We start from the raw sequence: 23,366 nt of genomic DNA on the forward strand, positions 1-23,366 counted from the left end.
GAAAACAACATTTTGAATTAGGTGGTAACATAACGATCAGTCACCCTGACCACAAATACCACCTAAGCTTAGAGTATGACTACCATGTCCTACATGTAAATACAAGAGTGTATGTTAATCCTCATAATCGGGTTAATCCTCATAATCGGGTTAATCCTCATAATCGGGTTAATCCTCATAATCGGGTTAATCCTCATAATCGGGTTAATCCTCATAATCAGGTTAATCCTCATAATCGGGTTAATCCTCATAATCAGGTTAATCCTCATAATCGGGTTAATCCTCATAATCGGGTTAATCCTCAAAATCAGGTTAATCCTCATAATTAGCATCCGCCATTATCATCTCAAACAAACGTCAAATACCATTCATTTATCTTTTTTTTTTTTTTTTACAGATTTCTTTAATATAACGACAAGTACACAACCTATCCTATTTATAATAAGTTTGTGGTTTGCAGTGTTTGACGTCAGCCATATTGGATTGAACAAGGCAGTAGTATATATAAATGTTGCAATGGTATAAGAAAATTTAATTATACAAACTGCAATTCTACTCTGGGGTCTAAGAAACGAACAACGTTTAAAAGAAATAAGTCTCCAAACTTTGTTTAGGGGACTGAGAAAGAAAAAGAGTAAAAACAATAAGTCTCCTAAACTTTGTTCAGGGGACTTTAATAGAAAGAAACAATAAGTACCCCATTCTTTTTGGGGGAGACAATAAGCACAAGCTTAACACAGAGAAAGTGAGTGTAGCAGAAAACCTAAATCTGCACACCAGTGTATTCAATATGATTCCTCTTGCTGTTTCAGCAGCACTTGATTATTTGTTCCAATACAAGTGAAAATTCATCGTCACAGGAAAACCTGGACCCCATAACTTGACTACCTGTTAATTTATGACACTATAAATCATTTACAACAACAACAAGCATAATTCTATATTATCACTAACTTTTGTTTCTACTTGCTTCTTCAACAGATCCACACCAAATGCAGCCGTACATTAAACTGCATGATTGACAAGTAAGAGAAATAAAACTCATAATTCTATATAAATTCACTGTAACTTCAACAATATACATAAGATATAAGTTTGAAACAGCACTGTCGGATTTTGCCGCTACACATGTTACACAAGTTTTGTAGGTAAACACATCGGATATTGTACAGTAGAAATTCTATTATGCTGTAATAAGATACTTTAAGACAACTTGTGTTTTTAATGAGCAGCAGTATATCATGTTGTGATGACAGCACCATCACTGGGAGACAGGAATGCCCGATCTTTCATACACCACTTCTTTAAATGGCTATAATGGCCGCTGTGAGCTAATGTTGTCTTTATAATGTTTGCAACGCTTAAAGTTTATTGCGTTGTATAGTTATCAGACATATTTCACAGGATTAGTGCTGGCCGTGGCAGGTAAGTTTTGGTTGTCTAAAATTAGTGCTATTGCAAATTCTTTAGGCATGCTAGTGGGATTAGTACTTGTTGTCAAAACATTTGTGTCCGTTACATATTTTTTAGGCGTACTTCACAAAATTAATTCTGGTTGTGAAACAAGAGATCCCAGAGGGATCTTGGCGCCCACCATTGATTGTTCTTCATAGGTTCCATGTCAGATTGATCTTTTCTCTACTTTTCTCTTCTTCTAAGTCTTACTAATCTGTGTAAACTCAGAAGAAACCTCTAGTACTTTTCAAACAAGGGAAACCTATATATAAAATTTAAGATTAAGGCACCAAGGGGAACCTATATATGGAATTTGAGAAAGATTCCTTCAGTGCTTTCTGAGAAATAGTGATAACAAACTTCAATTGTCAAAATCCAAGATGGCTGCTTGTCGGCCATGTTGTTTTCCGATTGGTCTCAAAATGCAATATGCATAACTAAGCACCTGGGGGAACCTACATATGAAATTTCAGGAAGATCCCTTCAATAGTTTCTTAGTAATAGTGATAACCAGTTTCAATTTTCGAAATACAAGATGGCTGCCTGTCGGCCATGTTGTTTTCTGATTGGTCTCAAAATGCGATATGCATAACTAGGCACCAAGGGGAACCTACATATGAAATTGGAGAAAGATCCAATCAGTACTTTCTCAGAAATAGCGATAACAATCTTCTATGGTCAAAATCCAAGATGGCTGCCTGTCGGCCATGTTGTTTTCCGATCAGTCCCAAAATGCGATATGCATTACTAGGCACCAAGGGGAACCTACATATGAAATTTGAGAACGATCCCTTCAGTACTTTCTGAGAAATAGCGATAACAAACTTCAATGGTCAAAATCCAAGATGACTGCATGACGGCCATCTTGTTTACTGATCGGTCCCAAAATGTGATATGCATAACAAGGCACCAAGGGGAACCTACATATGGAATTTGAGAAAGATCCCTTCAGTACTTTCTCAGAAATAGCGATAACAAACTTCAATGGTCAAAATCCAAGATGGCTGCCTGTCGGCCATGTTTTGTTTCGATCTGTCCCAAAATGCAATATGCATAACTAGACACCATGGGAAACCTACATATAAAATTTGAGAAAGATCCCTTCAGCACTTTCTCAGAAATAGCGATAACAAACTTCAATGGTCAAAATCCAAGATGGCTGCCCGTCGGCCATGTTGTTTTCCAATCGGTCCCAAAATGCAATATGCATATCTAGGCACCAAGGGAAACCCACATATGAAATTTGAGAAAGATCCCTTAAGTACTTTCTTAGAAATAGCGATAACAAACTTCAATGGTCAAAATCCAAGATGGCTGCCTGTCGGCCATGTTGTTTTCCGATCGGTCCCAAAATGCAATATGCATAACTAGGCACCAAGGGGAACCTACATATGAAATTTGAGAAAGATCCCTTCAGCTCTTTCTCAGAAATAGCGATAACAAACTTCAATGGTCAAAATCCAAGATGGCTGCCTGTCGGCCATGTTGTTTTCCGATCGGTCCCAAAATGCAATATGCATAACTAGGCATCAAGGGGAACCTACATATGAAATTTGAGAAAGATCCCTTCAGTACTATCTGAGGATTAGCGATAACAAGAATTGTTTACGGACGGACGGACGACGGACCACGGACGCAGGGCGATTTGAATAGCCCACCATCTGATGATGGTGGGCTAAAAATAGCACTTGCATTTTATAATTAGGTGCGTTACTGAAAATTTAGGTTGTGGTGGGTAAAATTAAAGCTTAGATAGTAACAAGACGCCCAGGGGATCTGCATCGCTCATCTGGATATTTCAGTAATCATGGCAAAATACTCTCAAACAAGTTATATTGCAAATAGTTTCCTATTTTATCGAGCTGCCTCTACTAACAATGGTTCAAAGAATTGTCAACCAAATCCTGTCAACAAGAATGGCTTTAAAATTCTTATATATTTCCCCTATTGGGACCAAAATTAATAGGTTAAAAAAAATTAGGGTATTCCTCTCTCCCAAGGGCATATTTGTATTTTTCCAAATACTGTCAAATACTGCAAATTTAGAAATTTTTGCAATATGATTTTCTCTCTTAAAAAAACAAACAAACAAAAAACAACCAAAAAAACCCCATATATTATGTACATTTTTCAGTCTTTATAGAATTATATTCAGAAACAAGATGACAATTCGGCAAATTACAGTCCCCAGAAATCATATGCCAAGAATGCATACATGAAGATGATAAATTCATAATACTGCGCATAAGGTGAACCCATATCCAAATATAAAGCTCCAATGACAAGTAGTGTAGGAGATAGAGACAAACATTTTCGTGATGTAGATCAAAGTTGAAATATAGATCAGAGTGACCTACATTTGATACATGATAGAGTAATACCACCTCACCAAGTTGAACCCATAACCCAAGTATGAAGTTCCAGTGACAAGTAGTGTAGGAGATAAGAGCCCAGACAAACTTTTCTTTGATGTTGATCAAAGGTCAACATGAAGGTCAGAGTGACCTAGTTTGAGTGGAGATGCAGCCCGGACAACTTTTATAGTGGGGGACTTAAACCTGAAATACAGCAAAGATTTCCAGCTTTACGTGATTCCATATACAAATGTACATAATGAAACTAAGATATCATGGTCATGGATATAACTATTGTTTCCATAATCATAAATATGACTTAAACTGAAATGTGGTACAATACTTTTTTACCTTCTAAATATTGTACATGTGAAGTCCATGTTATATCAATATAAATTAGAACATAGTAACACAAATGATGAAGGAAGGCAATAACCAAATATACCTGCAGCTTATACCACTAAGCCACATCAATATTCTTCAAAATGTACATTTCAATGGTGCAATGATGGTCGACCCTATTTATCTATTAGCCGATATGAATACCTATGAAATGTATATACATGGATGTGGATTATATAATAAAGTACTGTGAGTTCTAGGTCGTCGACTAGGACACAAGTCATAAAATTGTCTTCCTTTGTCATTCGTGTTACTAGTTATATTAAGAAAACAATGTATCATATACACTATGTGTTGTTGATATCAAGGTTAAAGATTGTATTTTCCTGTCGTAGTTGTACCGAGATGAATATATACATCATATATGTCACTATAATAACAAGTTCACTAATATTTCGTGATAAATACTTTCAATGCATAAATTGTACACATACATATTGTATGTTAATGACATAACAGTTCCAACTGAAGCATATATCATTGCTTCAGTTGACATCAAAATATTGCACAATAAAATCCAGACATTTTTTTAAAATAAAAAACTTACATAATAAGTATACAAAACAATAAAGACAATTCACAACTGAGCATCTTGAACATTTTTTAGTCGCCTCTCGAACTTAGAGAAGGCAATTATGTTGTAACCCCAATGCTGGAATCAGCGTCAGCGTTGAGATTCTGAATATTATTAAAGTTTTGGTGCAAGTGTTGAAAGGTATCACCAAATCCCCTTATAATTGCACTAGAGTACTGATATTTGGTTTCAAGAGTTTGTGTGGGGGTTAACTATAACCTTGTCACCAAAAGTCAGAATAAATTATTTTTGGGGAAAAAAATCTGTATTTTCTAACATTTTTATGCCAAATCTAATGTTAAGGTTTTGGTACAAGTGATGAAAGGCTTATTTCACTAGGGTATCAGTATTTGGTTTCAGGGTTTCTGTGGGGCCCATGGGCCTTAATGGTCATGTTGGTACTGTTGGATATGGCAACCATCTTTGATTCCAGACCAAACCAAAATTTAACACTTGCTCAGGACCATTTCAGGTTCATTTCAGGCAGGATTGAACTGAATCCCAGAGGTGGAACTTCAGAAGTTTAAAAGGTGTTTTTAAAGATGGTTGCCATATTGGATTTCGGACAGAACTTGGTTAGGACCATCTCAAAGTCAACAAGACTTTTGACCTCAGCTGAACAAATATCATGAACCTTAAACTTTTGGATACTGAGAGTAAATCATTTAAAGATTTTAACACATTTGACCTCTGTGACTTTGAGAGTGAGTTAAGGTCATTCATTAGAACAAACTTGGTAGCCCTTAGCCCAGCATGCTACTGGCCAAATATCGCAACCCTAGGAAATTGACAAACAAGGTGCCGTGCCATAAGCTCACTTGCCCAATCTGGCGAGGGGAAACCGGTACTGTTAACATTAAAAATCCATCGACAAATTTTTAGAATAAATATTTAAATTGACCATGCATACTCATTGTACATAGTTTTAAAATAGCTATGATGATTCAAATCCTTGCATCTGTTTCATAATAAACAGCAGAAATCTAATTAATACTGAGTCTGATGCAAATGGCATAAAGACAATAATGTTTAAACAAAGAACTAAACAAAGTTAATTTGTGATTAGCATGACAACATTGATTTGAAGCAGTTTCAACTTCATCCTTATATGAGCATACATGGCAATTAAAATCTATCAGGTCTACAAGAAATTATCTCAACAAAGAAAAGAGGTTTAAAGCTTTTTCCAATCTTGAGACACTATTCAGAAATAGCCGTCATGTATTCGTATAAATCAACATAATAAAATAGTAATATTTCTTCTCTGTATAAACAAAATATATTTTGCATTGCCATGTATTATCTATAGATGTCGATTGTGTATATGATCTGAGTGGTCCGAGTAATCGGGCTGCGTTTCTCTAGCGTCGTGGGGCGGGGACATGGGCTCTTGTATAACTGCCTGTAAGGCTACAGGTGTAAGCCACTCCTTTGGTAAGGCCCGCTCCAAGAACGGTATACAGGTACTGATGTAGGCAAGTCTGTTCACCCAACTTGGCAGCTCTTTTCCACACAGAATCTATTAAAAAGAAATGCCAAATGATCTATGAGAAAGGCAACAATTGCTTAACTACAAAGTAAATTAAACAATTTTTTACTTATCTATAACAAGAAAATAAGAAAATAAGAAGAATGGTTTCACCAGGATGAAGGAAAAAGAGAAATTTGAACCATCAAAAAAAATAAAGTGTGACCGACGCTGCTGACATCGACAAAACTGATGACAACTCATGTGACAACCGACAAAGTGATCCCTAAGTTCAATTAAAGTAATGTGGATTTCTCATCTATTATTTAGTGGAGTTTTCACCCTTGTCCTCTGGTCGGTTCCCAGACCCCTGCTTTATAGTAAAATTTCAAAATGACTTTTTATATGGAAGTTCCATTAATGGATAACAATACTTCAGTGTCGCACATCATACTCCATCCCCAACCAGAGGGAATGATGCACTCACTTTTGACTGTCAAATCACTTTCTCAATATTTGCCTCTGCCGATTAGACATGATTGATGCAGTTGGGTAGTCCATTACTAGGATATTATCTGCAGTTCAATCACTACTACTACTACAGTCAAGAAGTTGATTATTTCAGTGAAGCTTTGCATGTATCAGTTAAGTCTTGCTCAAGTTTGACCAGTGTCAGTAAATTTTGTTGTTATTTACTAATGTAGTAAAATTTTGCTTTGGTCAGTGGAAGTTTTGTCTCAGTTGAAGTTTCCCTGTATTAGTAATTCAATGCGTTAGTGAGAACTTTAGTATCTGCATCAGTGAGTATTTACCTGGGTCAATGATGATGAAAAATGATTGCAGTTGTTATTCAGTAGGTGGTAGCGGTCGCCACGGAATCCCTTGCCAAGTTGCTCAACAATTCTTTTCACATCTTCTGGCATAAAATCTGTTGTTCCAATATGTATAGATTCCCTGGAAATAACAATATATTTAAGTGTACCACTGTTAGTGTATTGCACAAATAATAGCAATTCTCAATTCAACAGTTGACAGGATAATCCAAGGCTGTTTTGTTAAATAGTTGACAGGTAATCCCCCTGGACTGGCCACCAGACCCAAATTTTTTGTTGTTTAGAATTACCAAGCTAAATTCTAATACTAGATTATCTCCCCCTAGTTTAAAACTCTAGAATCAGACATACCCTAGGGACCAAAATCATAAAGCTCAATTTTATTTATAATTTTAATATTCCAGAGACAGGGGGCAAAGTCAAGTAATCCCCTGACAGTTCACTTTTATATTATAGTTCATAGTAGCCTGGTGATCACATGACTGTTCTCTGTTATATATAGTTGACAGGGAATTCCCAGAGTTCCCTGCTAAATATATAGTTGTTAGTGAATCACATCACTGTTTTCCCTATAACATAATTGGCAGGAACTTCCCTGAAAATTCCCTGTTATAGTCGATATGTACAGTATATCCAAATTAGTGTCCAATCAGTTCCTTTTACAATGCTTTTTTTATTGTAACTTTAGAAGAAGCTCCTATTTTTCCTTCCCCCTTTCCCCAAAAAGATTAGATTTAGTTATGTGTGTCAAGTTTCTCTCCTTTTCAGCATGGACAGCACATGCTGGTGATCACAAGCTGATCTGATCAAAACCCTCTGGTCTAGTTAAGCTTACTTATAAACATAATATAAATAGCTGCCCATCAGAATTAGGGCCATGTTAGTAGGGCTCTAGCCGCATAATTAGGGCCATTTAGGGCTCTAGCCTCATAATTAGGGCCATTTAGGCAGTCTAGGCTCTAAATTAGGACCATTTAGGGCTCCAGCCTCAGAATTAGGGCCATTTAGGGCTCTAGCCTCATAATTAGGACCATTTAGGGCTCTAGCCTCAGAATTAGGGCCATTTAGGGCTCTAGCCACATAATTAGGGCCATTTAGGGCTCTAGCCTCAGAATTAGGACCATTTAGTGCTCCAGCCTCAGAATTAGGGCCATTTAGGGCTCTAGCCCCAGAATTAGGGCCATTTAGGGCTCTAGCCTCAGCATTAGGAGCATTAGGGCCATTAAGGGCTCTAGCCTCAGAATTAGCGCCATTCAGGGCTCCAGTCTCAGAATTAGGACCATTTAGGGCTCCAGCCTCAGAATTAGGGCCATTTAGGGCTCTAGCCTCAGAATTAGGGCCATTTAGGGCTCCAGTCTCAGAATTAGGACCATTTAGGGCTCCAGCCTCAGAATTAGGGCCATTTAGGGCTCTAGCCTCAGAATTAGGGCCATTTAGGGCTCCAGTCTCAGAATTAGGACCATTTAGGGCTCCAGCCTCAGAATTAGGGCCATTTAGGGCTCTAGCCTCAGAATTAGGGCCATTTAGGGCTCCAGCCTCAGAATTAGGGCCATTTAGGGCTCTAGCCTCAGAATTAGGGCCATTTAGGGCTCCAGCCTCAGAATTAGGGCCATTTAGGGCTCTAGCCTCAGAATTAGGGCCATTTAGGGCTCTAGCCTCAGAATTAGGACCATTTATATTAGGGCTCTAGCCTCATAATTAGGGCCATTTAGGGCTCCAGCCTCAAAATTAGGGCCATTAAGGGCTCCAGCCTCAGAATTAGGGCCATTTAGGGCTCCAGCCTCAGAATTCGGACCATTTAGGGCTCCAGCCTCAGAATTAGGGCCATTTAGGGCTCTAGCCTCAGAATTAGGGCCATTTAGGGCTCCAGCCTCAGAATTACGGCCATTTAGGGCTCTAGCCTCAGAATTAGGACCATTTAGGGCTCTAGCAACAGAATTAGGGCCATTTAGGGCTCTAGCCTCAGAATTAGGACCATTTAGGGCTCTAGCAACAGAATTAGGGCCATTTAGGGCTCTAGCCTCAGAATTAGGACCATTTAGGACTCCAGCCTCAGAATTAGGGCCATTTAGGGCTCCAGCCTCAGAATTAGGGCCATTTAGGGCTCTAGCCTCAGAATTAGGACCATTTAGGGCTCTAGCCTCAGAATTAGGACCATTTAGGGCTCTAGCAACAGAATTAGGACCATTTAGGGCTCTAGCCTAAGAATTAGGGCTATTTAGGGCTCTAGCCTCAGAATTAGGGCCATTTAGGGCTCTAGCCTCAGCATTAGGGCATTTTCAGGACAGTACAAACCCCGTTTTCTGTTTAAAGCTCTTCAAACCCTGATTAACTTTAAGGGTTACTTACCCCGTTAGTAATAAGAAAACTGTGTTAACAAGGATGCTTATAATTTCAGTAAACATGGTATGTTTTATAACACAAAATACTGAAGTGGACTTACTTGAATTTGAACTGTTCACCCAAGTCCTCTGCATCCCGGGGAGTGATCTCAAAGATGCCGGACATTGGCAGCGGATGACCTCCATAGCCATACTCTATGATAATAAATATGAACACATCATGTTTATGTAAAGAATTTTGATATGGACCATTAATCTTCTTTATTGATCAAAGCAGAAAGCCAGAACATGTACATGTATATAGTAACTACAACCAAGCTAGTTGAAAAGGCTCTTGGCTATCGCAAAATTATTGTTTACAGATTTGAGCCGATTTCACCCCTGTGACCTTGAATGTAGGTCAAGGTCATTTATTTGAACAAAATTGGTAGTGCTTCACCCCAGCATGCTACAGGCCTAATATCAAGTCCCTGGGCCTCTTGGTTATTGAGAAGAAGTCGTATGAAGATTATAGCCTATTTGACCCATGTGACCTTGAATGAAGGTCAAGGTCATTTATTTGAACAAACTTTGTAGCCCTTCACCCCAGCATGCTACAGGCCCAATATCAAGTCCCTGGGCCTCTTGGTTATTGAGAAGAAGTCGTTTGAAGATTACAGCCTATTTGACCCATGTGACCTTGAATGAAGGTCAAGGTCATTTATTTGAACAAACTTTGTAGCCCTTCACCCCAGCATGCTACAGGCCCAATATCAAGTCGCTGGGCCTCTTGGTTATTGAGAAGAAGTCGTTTGAAGATTATAGCCTATTTGACCCATGTGACCTTGAATGAAGGTCAAGGTCATTTATTTGAACAAACTTTGTAGCCCTTCACCCCAGCATGCTACAGGCCCAATATCAAGTCCCTGGGCCTCTTGGTTATTGAGAAGAAGTCGTTTGAAGATTATAGCCTATTTGACTCATATGACCTTGAATGAAGGTCAAGGTCATTTATTTGAACAAACTTTGTAGCCCTTCACCCCAGCATGCTACAGGCCAAATATCAAGTCCATGGGCCTCTTGGTTATTGAGAAGAAGTCGTTTGAAGATTATAGCCTATTTGACCCATTTGACCTTGAATGAAGGTCAAGGTCATTTATTTGAACAAACTTTGTAGCCCTTCACCCCAGCATGCTACAGGCCCAATATCAAGTCCCTGGGCCTCTTGGTTATTGAGAAGAAGTCGTTTGAAGATTATAGCCTATTTGACTCATATGACCTTGAATGAAGGTCAAGGTCATTTATTTGAACAAACTTTGTAGCCCTTCACCCCAGCATGCTACAAGCCCAATATCAAGTCCCTGGGCCTCTTGGTTATTGAGAAGAAGTTGTTTGAATGAAAAAGTTGACGCCGGACGGCCGGACGGCCGGACGGCCAGACGGACGGCCGGACGGACGGACGGACGACGCACCACGGCATAAGCTCACTTGCCCTTCGGGCAGGTGAGCTAAAAATATAGTATAATTTCGTGTATTTAATCATATGATTGAAAGTTCTAAAATTAATTTTAGCATAAAAGGTGAATGAATGATTTGTCATAAAATGTGAGAGAATTTGTATACTTGGTGTACTTCCCCGTCTTTATTTGACTTACAATGACAATATGAAAACAAAGCATCTGGTTGTTTTTCTCTGATGCCAGTGATGTTAAGCATAGCTTTTTACATTTTCAACAAGTCGGCAGATTCTTCATGATCATCCAATTGCAATTTGTCCAATATCAAACCAATGCATACATGCCATATTTTTGGGAGACCAATAAGGGAGATTGATGATTATTTTAAGGGAATTTTACCTAAAATAAGGGAGATTTGTGCGCGACATAAATATCGACATTTTTACTCAATTTTTTAGCAATTAACTAATTTTGAAAGTGATAAAGAATATTTGTATTTATTTTAAATATTAATCATATTGTATATGCAAACAACAAAAAGTTGTATAAGGTAAAAAATGAAGTAAGTATACATTCAGATTCTGATGATATGAATTTTTTTCCGATTTTTTTTATGCAACACAAAAAGTTTCACAGCTTTATGCATATTGCATAACAGCATTTGAAAAGGGTATATTATAATTACATGTAGCTAAAGATTAAGACAAGCAAGTTATTCATTTATCAGCTTGGATTTTCTTAAAATTAGAAAGCTTGATCCACTCCGAGGGAACACATCAGTTGTAAAAATCACCATGAAATGTCCTGTGGGATACCTTATGTTGGACCATTTAGATATAAAAATATTCCAAGTGTGCAAGTGTATACATGAAATTATGAGAACGGAAGATGTTAATGTTAGGACACTGCAGTAAATCTTATCACGATAATTCTAGATTTTGTATATTGTCTCTGTCATGGACTGTACAGTCATTGTAAACACCATGATTGACCACTTTGTAACGACCAACAGATGTGCTAATTTTGATAGTTTTCTAAAAGAAATTATCGGATTTCATCTTGCTATCACTGATCAACGATATACACATGGTAAATGAAAACACGTGTGATTTTGCGTCTGACCAGACTCTGTATCAATTACCATCATCAAAGTATGGTCCTAAAAGAAAACAAACAATAATTCAAGTCTGTTAGCTAAGGGGGTTAAAGTTGTTTGTAAGCGACTTGCCTTTATTTCATGGTAATAGATATTCTAGCGCAAACATTACACTAGCCAGAGCTTCGTGTGAAAGCCGTGTCCAACAGGCGCCATTTTGATTGAGTGATCACGTGAACAGATGGATCACGTGATCGCTAAATTTAGCCAAATCTTGCGAGAAAAACACTGAATTGTAAACAAAAATGGCGTCGGCAAAAATACCGGAGGGAATTACAAAATACGGGAATTTTGGCTCTCCTGCCGGGAGGAAATAAATGACTTGAAAATAAGGGAGATTTTGTCTCACGCCGGGAGGTATGGCATGTATGCCAATGAGAATATATAAACATTTTTTACATGATTTGTGATATGATGCCACCTACCACTATATACATGTAGCTAACATTAATTGCTTTAATTTGAGGAATATAAATACATAGTGTAAGGTTCCTGTTGAACAGCTAAGAGATTAATAACATAATTACACGACTATAAATGTATATGTCTGGCAATTCAGTCATAACACATTTGTGATTTGTTTGACTTCACTTACCTACTCCAAATGCTTCTACCCCAGCATGGAACACCCCAATTCCCAGATTGGTAGTGTACTCGTTGATCCAGTACTGGAACAGATCAATCAAAGAGTCATTAATTTGGGTATCAATACTTGAAAAGTTGATCACAGCAAATCGGATCAAGGAAGGATAGAAGAATGTGTTTCTGGATTGATGCTGAAGTGTAATACGCCTGTCTGTTTTTAGGATTGCAACCAGGTTGATTGTGATTTCATGTAACAAGACAAAGTGTGTCAGTTTAACGGTCGAGTTTTCGCAAGTTTTAAATTTTTAATAGGTCTAATATATCACAGATACTTGGTGTTTCTATTTGTGATGAATCGTGCAGCCCTTCTTTGTACTTTCTATGTTTTGTTTATATATAATAAACAGTCATTAAAAGAAGATGTTAATTAACTAGTTTTTATATTAGTTACTTGCATACTTAAAGATGCTTCAGTGCTGAAGGACTATCCCTTCCTATCACAAAGATGTTACAGTGCCGACAGCCTATACACTGCCTATCACAAAGATGTTACAGTGCAGATAGGGCCGAAAGCCTATATACTGCTGGTCACAAAAATGAATAAAGGTGTACCCACAGCATAAGTACTCTCTTATCAACACAAACAAGTGAAAAAAAATTCGGTTTTTCTTCACCTTTCTTTATGATTATTTTCCCCCCATCATCCCTCCTTTTTTTGTGTAATAGGAGAGGAGGAAATGTAGTGGCCAGACCGGGGTTTGAACCTGGGATCTCCGTACACTAGCCGGATGCTCTACCAATTGTGCTACCTGGTCACTGATGATCGACCCAGTCCAGTCCCGCTACACACCTCCCTCCTTTTTTCCAAGTCTTTGCCCTCGAAGACAGTCACGAGACCCTTATACCACCATTGAGGGTATGTTTTAGCAGGGTGCCAATTTTGTAACCGGAGAGGAGGAAGTATAGCGGCCAGACTGGGGTTCAAACCCGGGACCTCCAAACAGTAGCCGAATGTTCTACCAATTGAGCTACTTGGTCACCGATGATTAACCCAGTTCAGTCCCGCTACATTTGTTTACATTCTATTATTTCAGTCATCCTTGGTTTTAAAATTGCATTACTCGAGTATTGACACATACAACAGTCAAAGAGGAACTCAAGCATGTGACACAGTGATCATATAATGTTCAAAAAGCTTACATGTAATTATATTGTATGATATTAATTCAAGAAACAATCAAAAGCTCATATTTGGACAGTGGCAATAGCATAAAGAATGTACTACAGCCTGTATTTTTATTATTTCAAATCGATCATAATTATTCTTTGTCAGCGCTGTAGCAGCGTTAAATGATAGTTCATTAAATATGTACATGTGTATCAATATCCTTACCATGTCATAGACATTCACAATAATTGGTTCCCTCGCCATATCCACCGTAGAAATCTCCTGAGATTAATTCACAATATATACAGTATAGGTTATAACATGAGCCTCGATTAAGAGCCGTTCGTCTGTTTTAACAGAAATTGAGCCGATTTCAATGCATGAAATCAAACGAAATTAATTTGCCAACTCATGATGAACTAGAATAACTACATTGTATATAATACTATTATAATAAAGTAAAATGACAGTCGTGATGGCCGCGATGAGTCATTCACCGACCTATCCCCGCGAATGTAGATTTATCGGTTTCTCAGACAAATCATCTCCACTACAAGCAAAATGCCGTAAAACAAACTAACGTGTCCGAAATTTTATGGCTACTCGATAAAGGAGGATTTCTCATCCGACAACAACGATCGGTGTCTGTCTGTCTGTCCATATTGAAGCGGAAACTGAATAGATGCACAGGTCTGTGTATTACGTTAACGAACACAACAAATGATGACGTAGAACACATTCTGGGATTGGTGAAGAGGAGGCAAGCATTTATTTCTCAATAAGATTAATATATAATAATCCATATATATACCCTGTATAACATAGGCCTACTGTGATTTTTATAACATACAGGATATTTCATATGATTAGATTATGTCCTTATGCAAAGAAAACTAGGAAAAGAGCGAAGCATAGGCCTATTACATGTTATGTAAAGTAGATCTCCCATTGAAAATTAGGAAATGTTACATTTGTGTTTGATGATGTTAATGAGGATCGGTTAGACCAGAGACCTATATACTAGTATATAGGTCTCTGGTTAGACATTGTATTTAGGTTAAGGTGTTTTCTGGTGGTTTTGAATTTTATCCTTTGATACAACCCCCCCCCCCCCCCCCCCCCCCAAAAAAACAAACAAGCAAAATAAATAAATAAAAAAAACAACAACAAACAAACAAACAAATAAACAAACTTTAATGCTTATCTAGCTTTTTCCAAGTTATATATTTTTACACTTAAATATTTGCTCGATTAATATAAGAATAACTCGGGGTCTAAATTGAATCGTTTGGATTCCACAGGCTCTTGAAACAGCCCCTTCATGATATCGGGAATTCCGGCAATTTATCATGAATCAGTTAACAAATAAACAAAAAGAATTTCACCAGAGAACTGTTTTCTTTGTTATTTCCTAGAAAAGATAGGCCCTACTGCAATAACTTTCGTAAGTTTCTTTGATAATTTGATATGACATTTATTAAATTAATTCTATGTATTTGTATGGTACGACACCGAAACAATCGTAAACATTGCCAGCAGGATATTGAAAGAAGTTGTGACGCGGTCTCGAATTTAAACTGTACAGTATAGGCCGACATGTATTAGACATAGAGAAAGATGGTTGCGCTTCACCACAGGAACTCGCCTATTTGATTTATTTGAAATATTTATAGCGTATATGGTTAAAATTCGAGATGTCATAATTTATAAGTTCAACAACCAGCAGCCAGTAGGCTAAATGGTTTGTTTGTTTGGGTTTAACGCCCCATCGGCAGCTTTAATCACTGTCATTGGGGCCATAGTGATTAATTGATTTATCTTATTTTTAATTAACTTTCAACTAAACAAACATGTGGGTAGCGAAGATAAAAATCAGATAAAAATATTCCGTTTAGACAATTGAGATAAAAAGGGGATAAAAAAGAGATTTGGTTTGGTTTGTTGTACGTCCTATTAACAGCCAGGGTCATTTAAGGACGTGCCAGGTTTTGTAGGTGGAGGAAAGCCGGAGTACCCGCAGAAAAACCACCAACCTACGGTCAGTTCCTGGTAACTGTCCCACTTGGGTTTCGAACTCGCAACCCAGAGGTGAAGGGCTAGTGATAAAGTGTCGGGACACCTTAACCACTCGGCCACTGCGGCCGTAATAAGCCATAATGAATCTAGATGATATGGACTATATGTGATTTACATAACGTCAAAAGGGTAGGGTAAGTATGATGCCATCAAAGTCTACAGAATATATTTCAAAGCTAAATAATACCTTCGAATCCACGGAACACAGAAGAAATTTCATATTCGGGACTCACGAATGTGTTTCAAATCGGAACACTTGATTAAAAATTGCTCCACTGTAAATGGAGTGTTAAACGCCTGGCATGCATGTAGGTGGATCCGTATTATACGCCTGTGTGTACCCAATTCAATTCAATTTATTTACAAATGCTACATATCATATAGGATTCCAAGATACATACATACATATATCATATAACAATTCATGCATACAAAATGGCGGAGAACTAATTCTGACTATTACTGAACCACACAGAAATTATAAAATACAGATGACATGTCTATAGTATGCTAATTACACTATGACTTTGTTGGCATCATATACATATCTTGCTAACTAACGGATTTCGCCAATATCATTAACACACAGTAATTGGATAAGTTTATACATTGACGGTTTGCGCCAGTAAAATGGTTTGATGTATTTTTTTCTTAAACCATGAAAACGTTTGCGTACTAGAATAAAATGATACTCATCATCAACATCTTGTCTACATTTAGTACAAAGTCTTTGTTTTCTTGGTAAGTGAACATATCTGCTTGTCTCGATAGCTAAGTTATGAGCAGACAGACGTAATTTCGATAAGCATGGTCTATATTTTACATGTATATCCTTTGTCAAATAAAACTGCAAAGTAAAATGATCAACCAGATATTTATAAAGTACGCATTTTGACGAGGTATCAAGTAAACCTCTTAGATACTGTAGATGTTGATAAAAAATTCTTTGTTTTATCAGTAGAGCACTTTTTATGATTATAAGTATAATTGTGTACCCATACATCACCAAAGCCTGTACCCAGTACAGAGTCGAAAGAGGACAACTTCCTCGAAGATTTCACGGTAGTCAAACTGAAGTCTCTTCTACTTCTAATAAGTAATGTTCCACTTCAACTGGTTGAAGGTTATGACGTCATGCATGAAATGGTTGTGGCAAGAAATGGAGAGAACAAAATTAATATTTAAAAGATGAGTTTGCAGTTTTGAAGGAGGATTCTGTGTCTGCTGCTGAAATTCCATGTGGTAATGAGCTCCAATCAGTGATTTCCGGGGAAAGAATGATTCTTTCCTCATGGGCGTTCTACAGAGGAGATTTTCGTAAGAATCTTAATGGCAGTGTCTTGATGATCTTAGGGTGGGAACCAGGCGTTAAGGGTTGATAGCGACTTCGTTATGGCATATTTGATAGAGCATGCTCAGTCGCGCATCTATTCTTCGATTAGCAAGGCTGCACCATTTGAGGTGATGTTGCGATGTCGGTTGGTAACATTACAGTCATCCATGGCACCACCTCAATTGTGGCGATGTCTTTTTTTTTTTTTTTTTAGATGAGTGTCCAAACCTGGGCTTACATATTCAAATGCAAGAATTAGCAGTACAGCAGGATGCGACCACTTTCTCGTCTTCTTTAGAACCATCCGTGTAAAGTTGCATGTATGAGAAGGGCTATTCGAAATGTATTCCTGAAAGGGGGATCTGTGTTCTTCGGGCATTACACTGGATTTTCCTCCCTCATGTGACGTAAAGTTAAAACCAGGTGGTTGTACGTTCCATGGTGGACACCAGATATGTTAAATTCAGCTATGTCAGTCAAATTTATGTTGAGTTCTTGAAGAAAATTAGCAATTCAGACACCAAATGTTGACAGACGTTTATGTTTTTGGTATTTGGGGTTGAATATTTGGTCAAAAGCATGATTTTTAGGATTTGGTTTAACTGGGCTGCAAACTGTAATACAAGTGTTTTCCTTCTTTCATAAAGTGATTTCTTACAGGCGTTGTTCTAAAAGTTCCAAAGTCTTTAGATTTACCCTTTAGATACTTTATAATTATGTGGTATATGAAAGAGAATTTCTAATAAAAAACATGAGTCCGAGAAATTTTGGTTGTTCAACAAAAGGAATTTTAGAACTATAAAGGGTAAATATTATGTCATTGTGTGCTTTTCATTTTGTGCAGAAATGCATGCACGCAATTTTGGTTTTAGGGAATTTGAAGCCGTTGTCGTCTGCCCAGTTTTTTTAGTTTGTTGTAGGTGTCGTTCTCTATCTTGTACATGTTCTTAGATATGTAACAGTTCAAGAGGTCATCCGCGAAAATGGCCCTTAATCTGTTGACTCACCATTTGACTATATCATTGATTTTCAGTCCAAACAGGATAAGTGATAGAATTCCACCCTGTGGTACAGCCAGTATAGTAGAGTTATAGCTGTATGTGGTCATATTGCGGATTTTGGGGAATTGGATTACGGCAAAGATTATCAAAATGAAAGTTGTAAAAAGTTATACATTTACAGCTTAAATTGATATAGAATGCTATGTTTAATTTACATTAGATTCACAACGTTTTAAATACGTGTATCAGTCACGGTTCGCCTTATTCGGATCTGGTTTATCTGTTAAAATATCGTATATCAATAAAAGAAATGAAAGTGCTACTGATAGACAATTATCCTGCTATTGTTAGCTTGTATGGTTTTTGGTGCCGTTATTTATCACTGTTAGTTGTACGCCAGCCATTACAGCGTGTTGGTTATTTTAGATAAAGATAAATTTTATTACCAGTGCAGGACCTTTAGATCCTCTATACTGGACTCCGAAATATGATTATTACAATAAATAAAATCAATAAATTGTGACAACAGTTCCAATTCCTATATAATTTCATACTTATAGTTACATAAAATTTCGTGCTTTTCCCAATGATTATCTAGTCTGTTTTTGAAAGAATTTACTGTTGGTGCTAGGACAACATGTTCTGGGAGATCGTTCCATATTCTAACAACGCGCAGACTAAAAACGTGTTCCTTATATCTAGCCGAGAATGCTGCGGATATAACTTTTTATCATGTCCTCTTGTTCCGTGTCTTTGAACCTCGTCGCTACAGAGCTTGAGAAAGTCCGCAGCTTTGATATCGCTGATATTGCTAGTCAATTTGTAGACTTCAATCATATCGTCTTTTAGCGAGTGTAGATAATTTGAGCCTTTTCAGTCTATCGGAATAGGACATGTCCCTAAATTCAGGTAACTGCTTGGTTATTTAGCTAGGTATTAGAGAATGTAGACAAATTTTATAACCACGTATGATCACAGGCGCTTGCATATAGAAAACATCACTTTCGATTTTTTTTTGATATGACAGCGGCATGTGCAATGTGTACACATTACACATACCGCTGACATATAAAAAAAAATCAAAAGTGATATTTTCTATATGCAAGCGCCTGTGCGTATGATAACATGAAAGTTGTAGAGACTTTCAGTCATTTTGAACAAGAATTGTTGAGCCTGTCGAATTCTACGATTTTTTTTCTAAAAAAACTAAGAGAAGAATTTGATTACTTCGAGTCGACAAAGATCGAAAGTATTAGATTATATTTCGTGGTACACACGTGTTAAAAACGTTCCCACGTCTATTGATGATAACATGTTTTTTTTCAAATATATGATTGATATCGCGTAGCTGCAATAAAGTACTTTGGTCAAAGGGACAATATCTTATCGATGTTAGTCGTCAGACAAATACATAGGCCGGGTATGAAAAGTCGTACTAGATATCGCGGAGAAGCATATATTAGTTATCTTTGTGGTTACGAAGCGTTGTAACACATCGTGTATCGTCTGGTCATGACGTAATCATTAATGTAGTGAAAACCCATGTTTTATAAATGTAGAAAATAATGCAGTACTGAGTTATTTAAATAATCTAGTAACTATATAACGATTTTCATTCTTTAAATCCCAAGGACAAGTTTGTAATTATTCTGCAAAATAATGATCTTCAATATCTTTTATCGAAATATATATATATTTTGATGAAGCATAGACGTTCTCTCTTACGATACATGATCAGAACAAATCTTATGAATAATTAAATGCCTACATAGGCTATGTAATATATATGTATACAGATAAAGGTCTGACACTTAATATTCAAAGAGCACACATAATTGTTTTTAAGTGTCTCATAAGCCAAATACGACTGGGCATCATGTACATTTTTTAACATGCTTTTACTGTAACTCATTTTAAATTTATAATATGATGTGTGACACTCAAATAAAATATTACTGTATTGTAGTAATTATTTTTTTTTGAATTTTTTTATTTTTCAAGATTTTTTTCATAAATACAAAACATTTAAAACATATATGCACACACATTCTCACTCTTACACCCACAGTAACTATACTCATGATTCATCATCATCATCATCATCATCATCATCATCATCATCAGCATCATATCAGCATCATCATCTTCATCATCATCCTACTCCTCCTCATCATCGGTTCATCATCACCACCATCACCACCATCATCATCATCATCATCATCGTCCATTCATCATCATCATCATCATCATCATCATCATCATCAAAAGAATCACACTTAATCATCATCATCATCTATCATGATATCATTATCCATACATAAATTATTATCATTTTTTTCATTACAATAAAACATCATCATCCTTATCATCACACAAAAAACATCATCTTCATCACGATTATTTTAAGCTTGAACCACAAGCCTCACATCTACTTACATCATTTACATATTAATTAACACCCATACATAACCTAACCTAAATTTATACAGAGTGAGAAAGAAGCAGACAGACATACCATCACACAGACAAGACAGACAGATAGACACAGACAGACGCACCATTACGCAGACATACACACACACACACACTTCGACACCGACAGACACACACATAGACGCACCATCACACAAGACAAAACAGACACACGCACAGACAGACGCATAACCGGACACACCATCACACATAGAACGCGCACACACAAAGACAGACAAAAATAAACACGACTGAAGCATGGGAGAAAATTTCTTTAAATGGTAAAAATAAAAAGTAATGGAAAGGAGCTAGAACAGGCAATGTCAGTCTTTGGGGACCTAAAGCTATATATGCAAAGAGGAACTATCTTTTTCAGATGACTATAAATCTAGAACAGGTTTCCATTTCTTCCAATTGAGTTCAAATTGCCTTTTAATTTTCTCTCTTTTACTGTAATTAATGTATTGTTGAATAGCAAAATGATCTTTGATGACATTAATAAGCGCATTAAGATTTGAAGAGTTGCTGAGACATCTAGTTTTATAAATATAATGCTTGATAAGAATTAAAATTTCGTTATCAACATTACTGCAGTACTGTGATACTATGCCAAACAGGAAGGATTCTTTATTGTAAGCAAACGGAATTAAAAGTATATCAAGTAGTGCTTCAAATCTCTGTAATAGTGACTGAACCTCTTGGCATTCCCATAAGCAGTGCACTATTGTTTCACGCTCCATTCAACATAAGTTACATAAAATACTAGGACTTAAGTTTATTTTAAAAAGGAAAGTGTTTGTTACCAAAATATGATGTATAATTCTCACTTGGAACCACTGTAATTTAGAACTTTTGGTAACTATAAAAGGAAGTTTGAATATTTTGGCCCATTTATTTTGATCAATAATGAATTCTTGGTTCCATTTTCTTGTTCCAGTAGGTATGGATATTGGCGCAATAAGGCATTTGTAAAAATCTTTTGAACCCTTTTCACTCTTAAAAAATATGTCAAATAGAAAAGGTATAAAAGGCTGTTGAGGTCTTTGAATCAGGTAATCAAATTTTTTCAAAAAGCGCTTGATAGCTGAAACTAGTCCATGGTATTGGAGAAAATTTGTGTTTATAGTTCGAAAATTATGTCTGAACTCTTCAAAAGAAAGAAAAGCTAAATCATCTGAATCTTTAATTAAATCATTTATTGTTAATATGCCCACATAAAACCAGTTTTGATAAAAAAAAACATACTTGTTGTTTACCTTGATATCATTATTATACCAGATGGGTGATTTTAAAATTTAGTCTGGTTTTGGAAGCCTAATAGAATCTGAATTATTAAGCATATTTAATGATTTAAACACATCCCTCCAAAAAAAGTTTTTACAATTGGATCTACACAAATCAATATATTCCTTTCCACAGTTACATAGTTTTCTAAAATCAACATATGTATTTAAAATTAATTTCCACTTACCAGATGAGTGAAATAATCTTCTTACCCAACCTAACTTTAGAGAGTCAATAAAAGAATGAACATCAATTATCTTTAAACCCCCATCAATATAGTCTTGAATAACAACATCTTTTTTTATTTTATGACATTTACTATTCCATAAAAAAGCCAGAATCAGAGAATTTAACTGGGCAATCATCTTTTCTGAAGGGTTTGGCAAAGTAATGAACAAATAGTTAAGTTGTGAAATCAACAGAAATTTAATAATATTAATCTTACCTAATGGTGTCAAATTCCTTCTTTTCCATAAGTTAATAACAGATTTAAGTTTTACAATTTTTTTGTCAAAATTCATTTTAGGAATTTTATCCAGATCAACAGAAAATTCTATCCCTAAGAAAGTGAAATTGTGTTGTCCCCACAACAGATTTACTTCAGGCAAAAACGTTTCTTCACTATACTTCCTACTTCCTATCCATATCACCTGAGATTTATTAGAATTAAATCTTAGACCAGATATCTTAGCATAAGTAGTTAGTTCAAAAATAGATTCTCTCAGCGACTCTTTAGATCCATCCAATATCAGACCTGTATCATCTGCATACTGTACATTTAGAATAGGAGAATTATGAGATTATTATTTTTAATTTTTGCAGCTAAAACTTCGGCACAGAGAATAAAAATGTATGGTGCAATTGGATCGCCTTGTCGACATTCACGTTGAATCTTAATATGTTTTGATATGTTTCCACCTTGATTGATAGATGCACTTGCATTATTATGAAGAGTATTTATCCATTTCCTTATATCTTTCCCAAAGTTAAAATAGCCTAGAACCTTATCTATGAACGCCCATGAAACCGAATCGAAAGCTTTTTCGAAATCTACCATCAACAACGTTCCTGGTATGTTGTGTTCCTCTGCATACTGCATTACATCATAGACCGTACGAATAATATTGTAGTAATTATATTATTTGAGATCTTATAGAGTCAGAACGGACGAGTTAATTCCAGCTTGCAGTCTCGCCAACTTTCTGACTGAACACTAGCTCAGTCTCGCCAACTTTTCCATTTTCGCACCATGGTCAGGTTCGGTCACACATGAGTGACCACCAGGTAAATTCCAGGTAAAAAGTGATCACAATTATATTTTGCAAGTTTTAGTATTATCAGAATGGCCAATGCAGAGTAACAAGTAAATTTCCTTGATAATGACAGAGGAAGCCATTACATCTTTAATGCTGAGGTTTTCCATTAAG

The 23,366-nt window shown here is 36.5% G+C and overlaps 1 protein-coding gene across 1 annotated transcript; it reads right to left on the bottom strand.

Moving 5' to 3' along the window:
• Positions 1-4,746: 4,746 nt before the first annotated feature.
• On the bottom strand, positions 4,747-14,477 carry LOC117322922 (deubiquitinase DESI2-like). Its single transcript, XM_033877887.1, has 5 exons — positions 13,999-14,477; positions 12,616-12,688; positions 9,530-9,623; positions 7,066-7,207; positions 4,747-6,304 (listed from the first exon to the last, which is right to left on the bottom strand). The coding sequence occupies exons 1-5, from the start codon at positions 14,035-14,037 to the stop codon at positions 6,089-6,091; spliced, it is 564 nt and encodes a 187-aa protein (XP_033733778.1). The 5' UTR covers positions 14,038-14,477; the 3' UTR covers positions 4,747-6,088.
• Between the last annotated feature and the right edge of the window lie 8,889 nt (positions 14,478-23,366).

The sequence above is a fragment of the Pecten maximus genome, chromosome 3 (assembly GCF_902652985.1).
Source record: "Pecten maximus chromosome 3, xPecMax1.1, whole genome shotgun sequence".
Taxonomy (NCBI): Eukaryota; Metazoa; Mollusca; class Bivalvia; order Pectinida; family Pectinidae; genus Pecten; species Pecten maximus.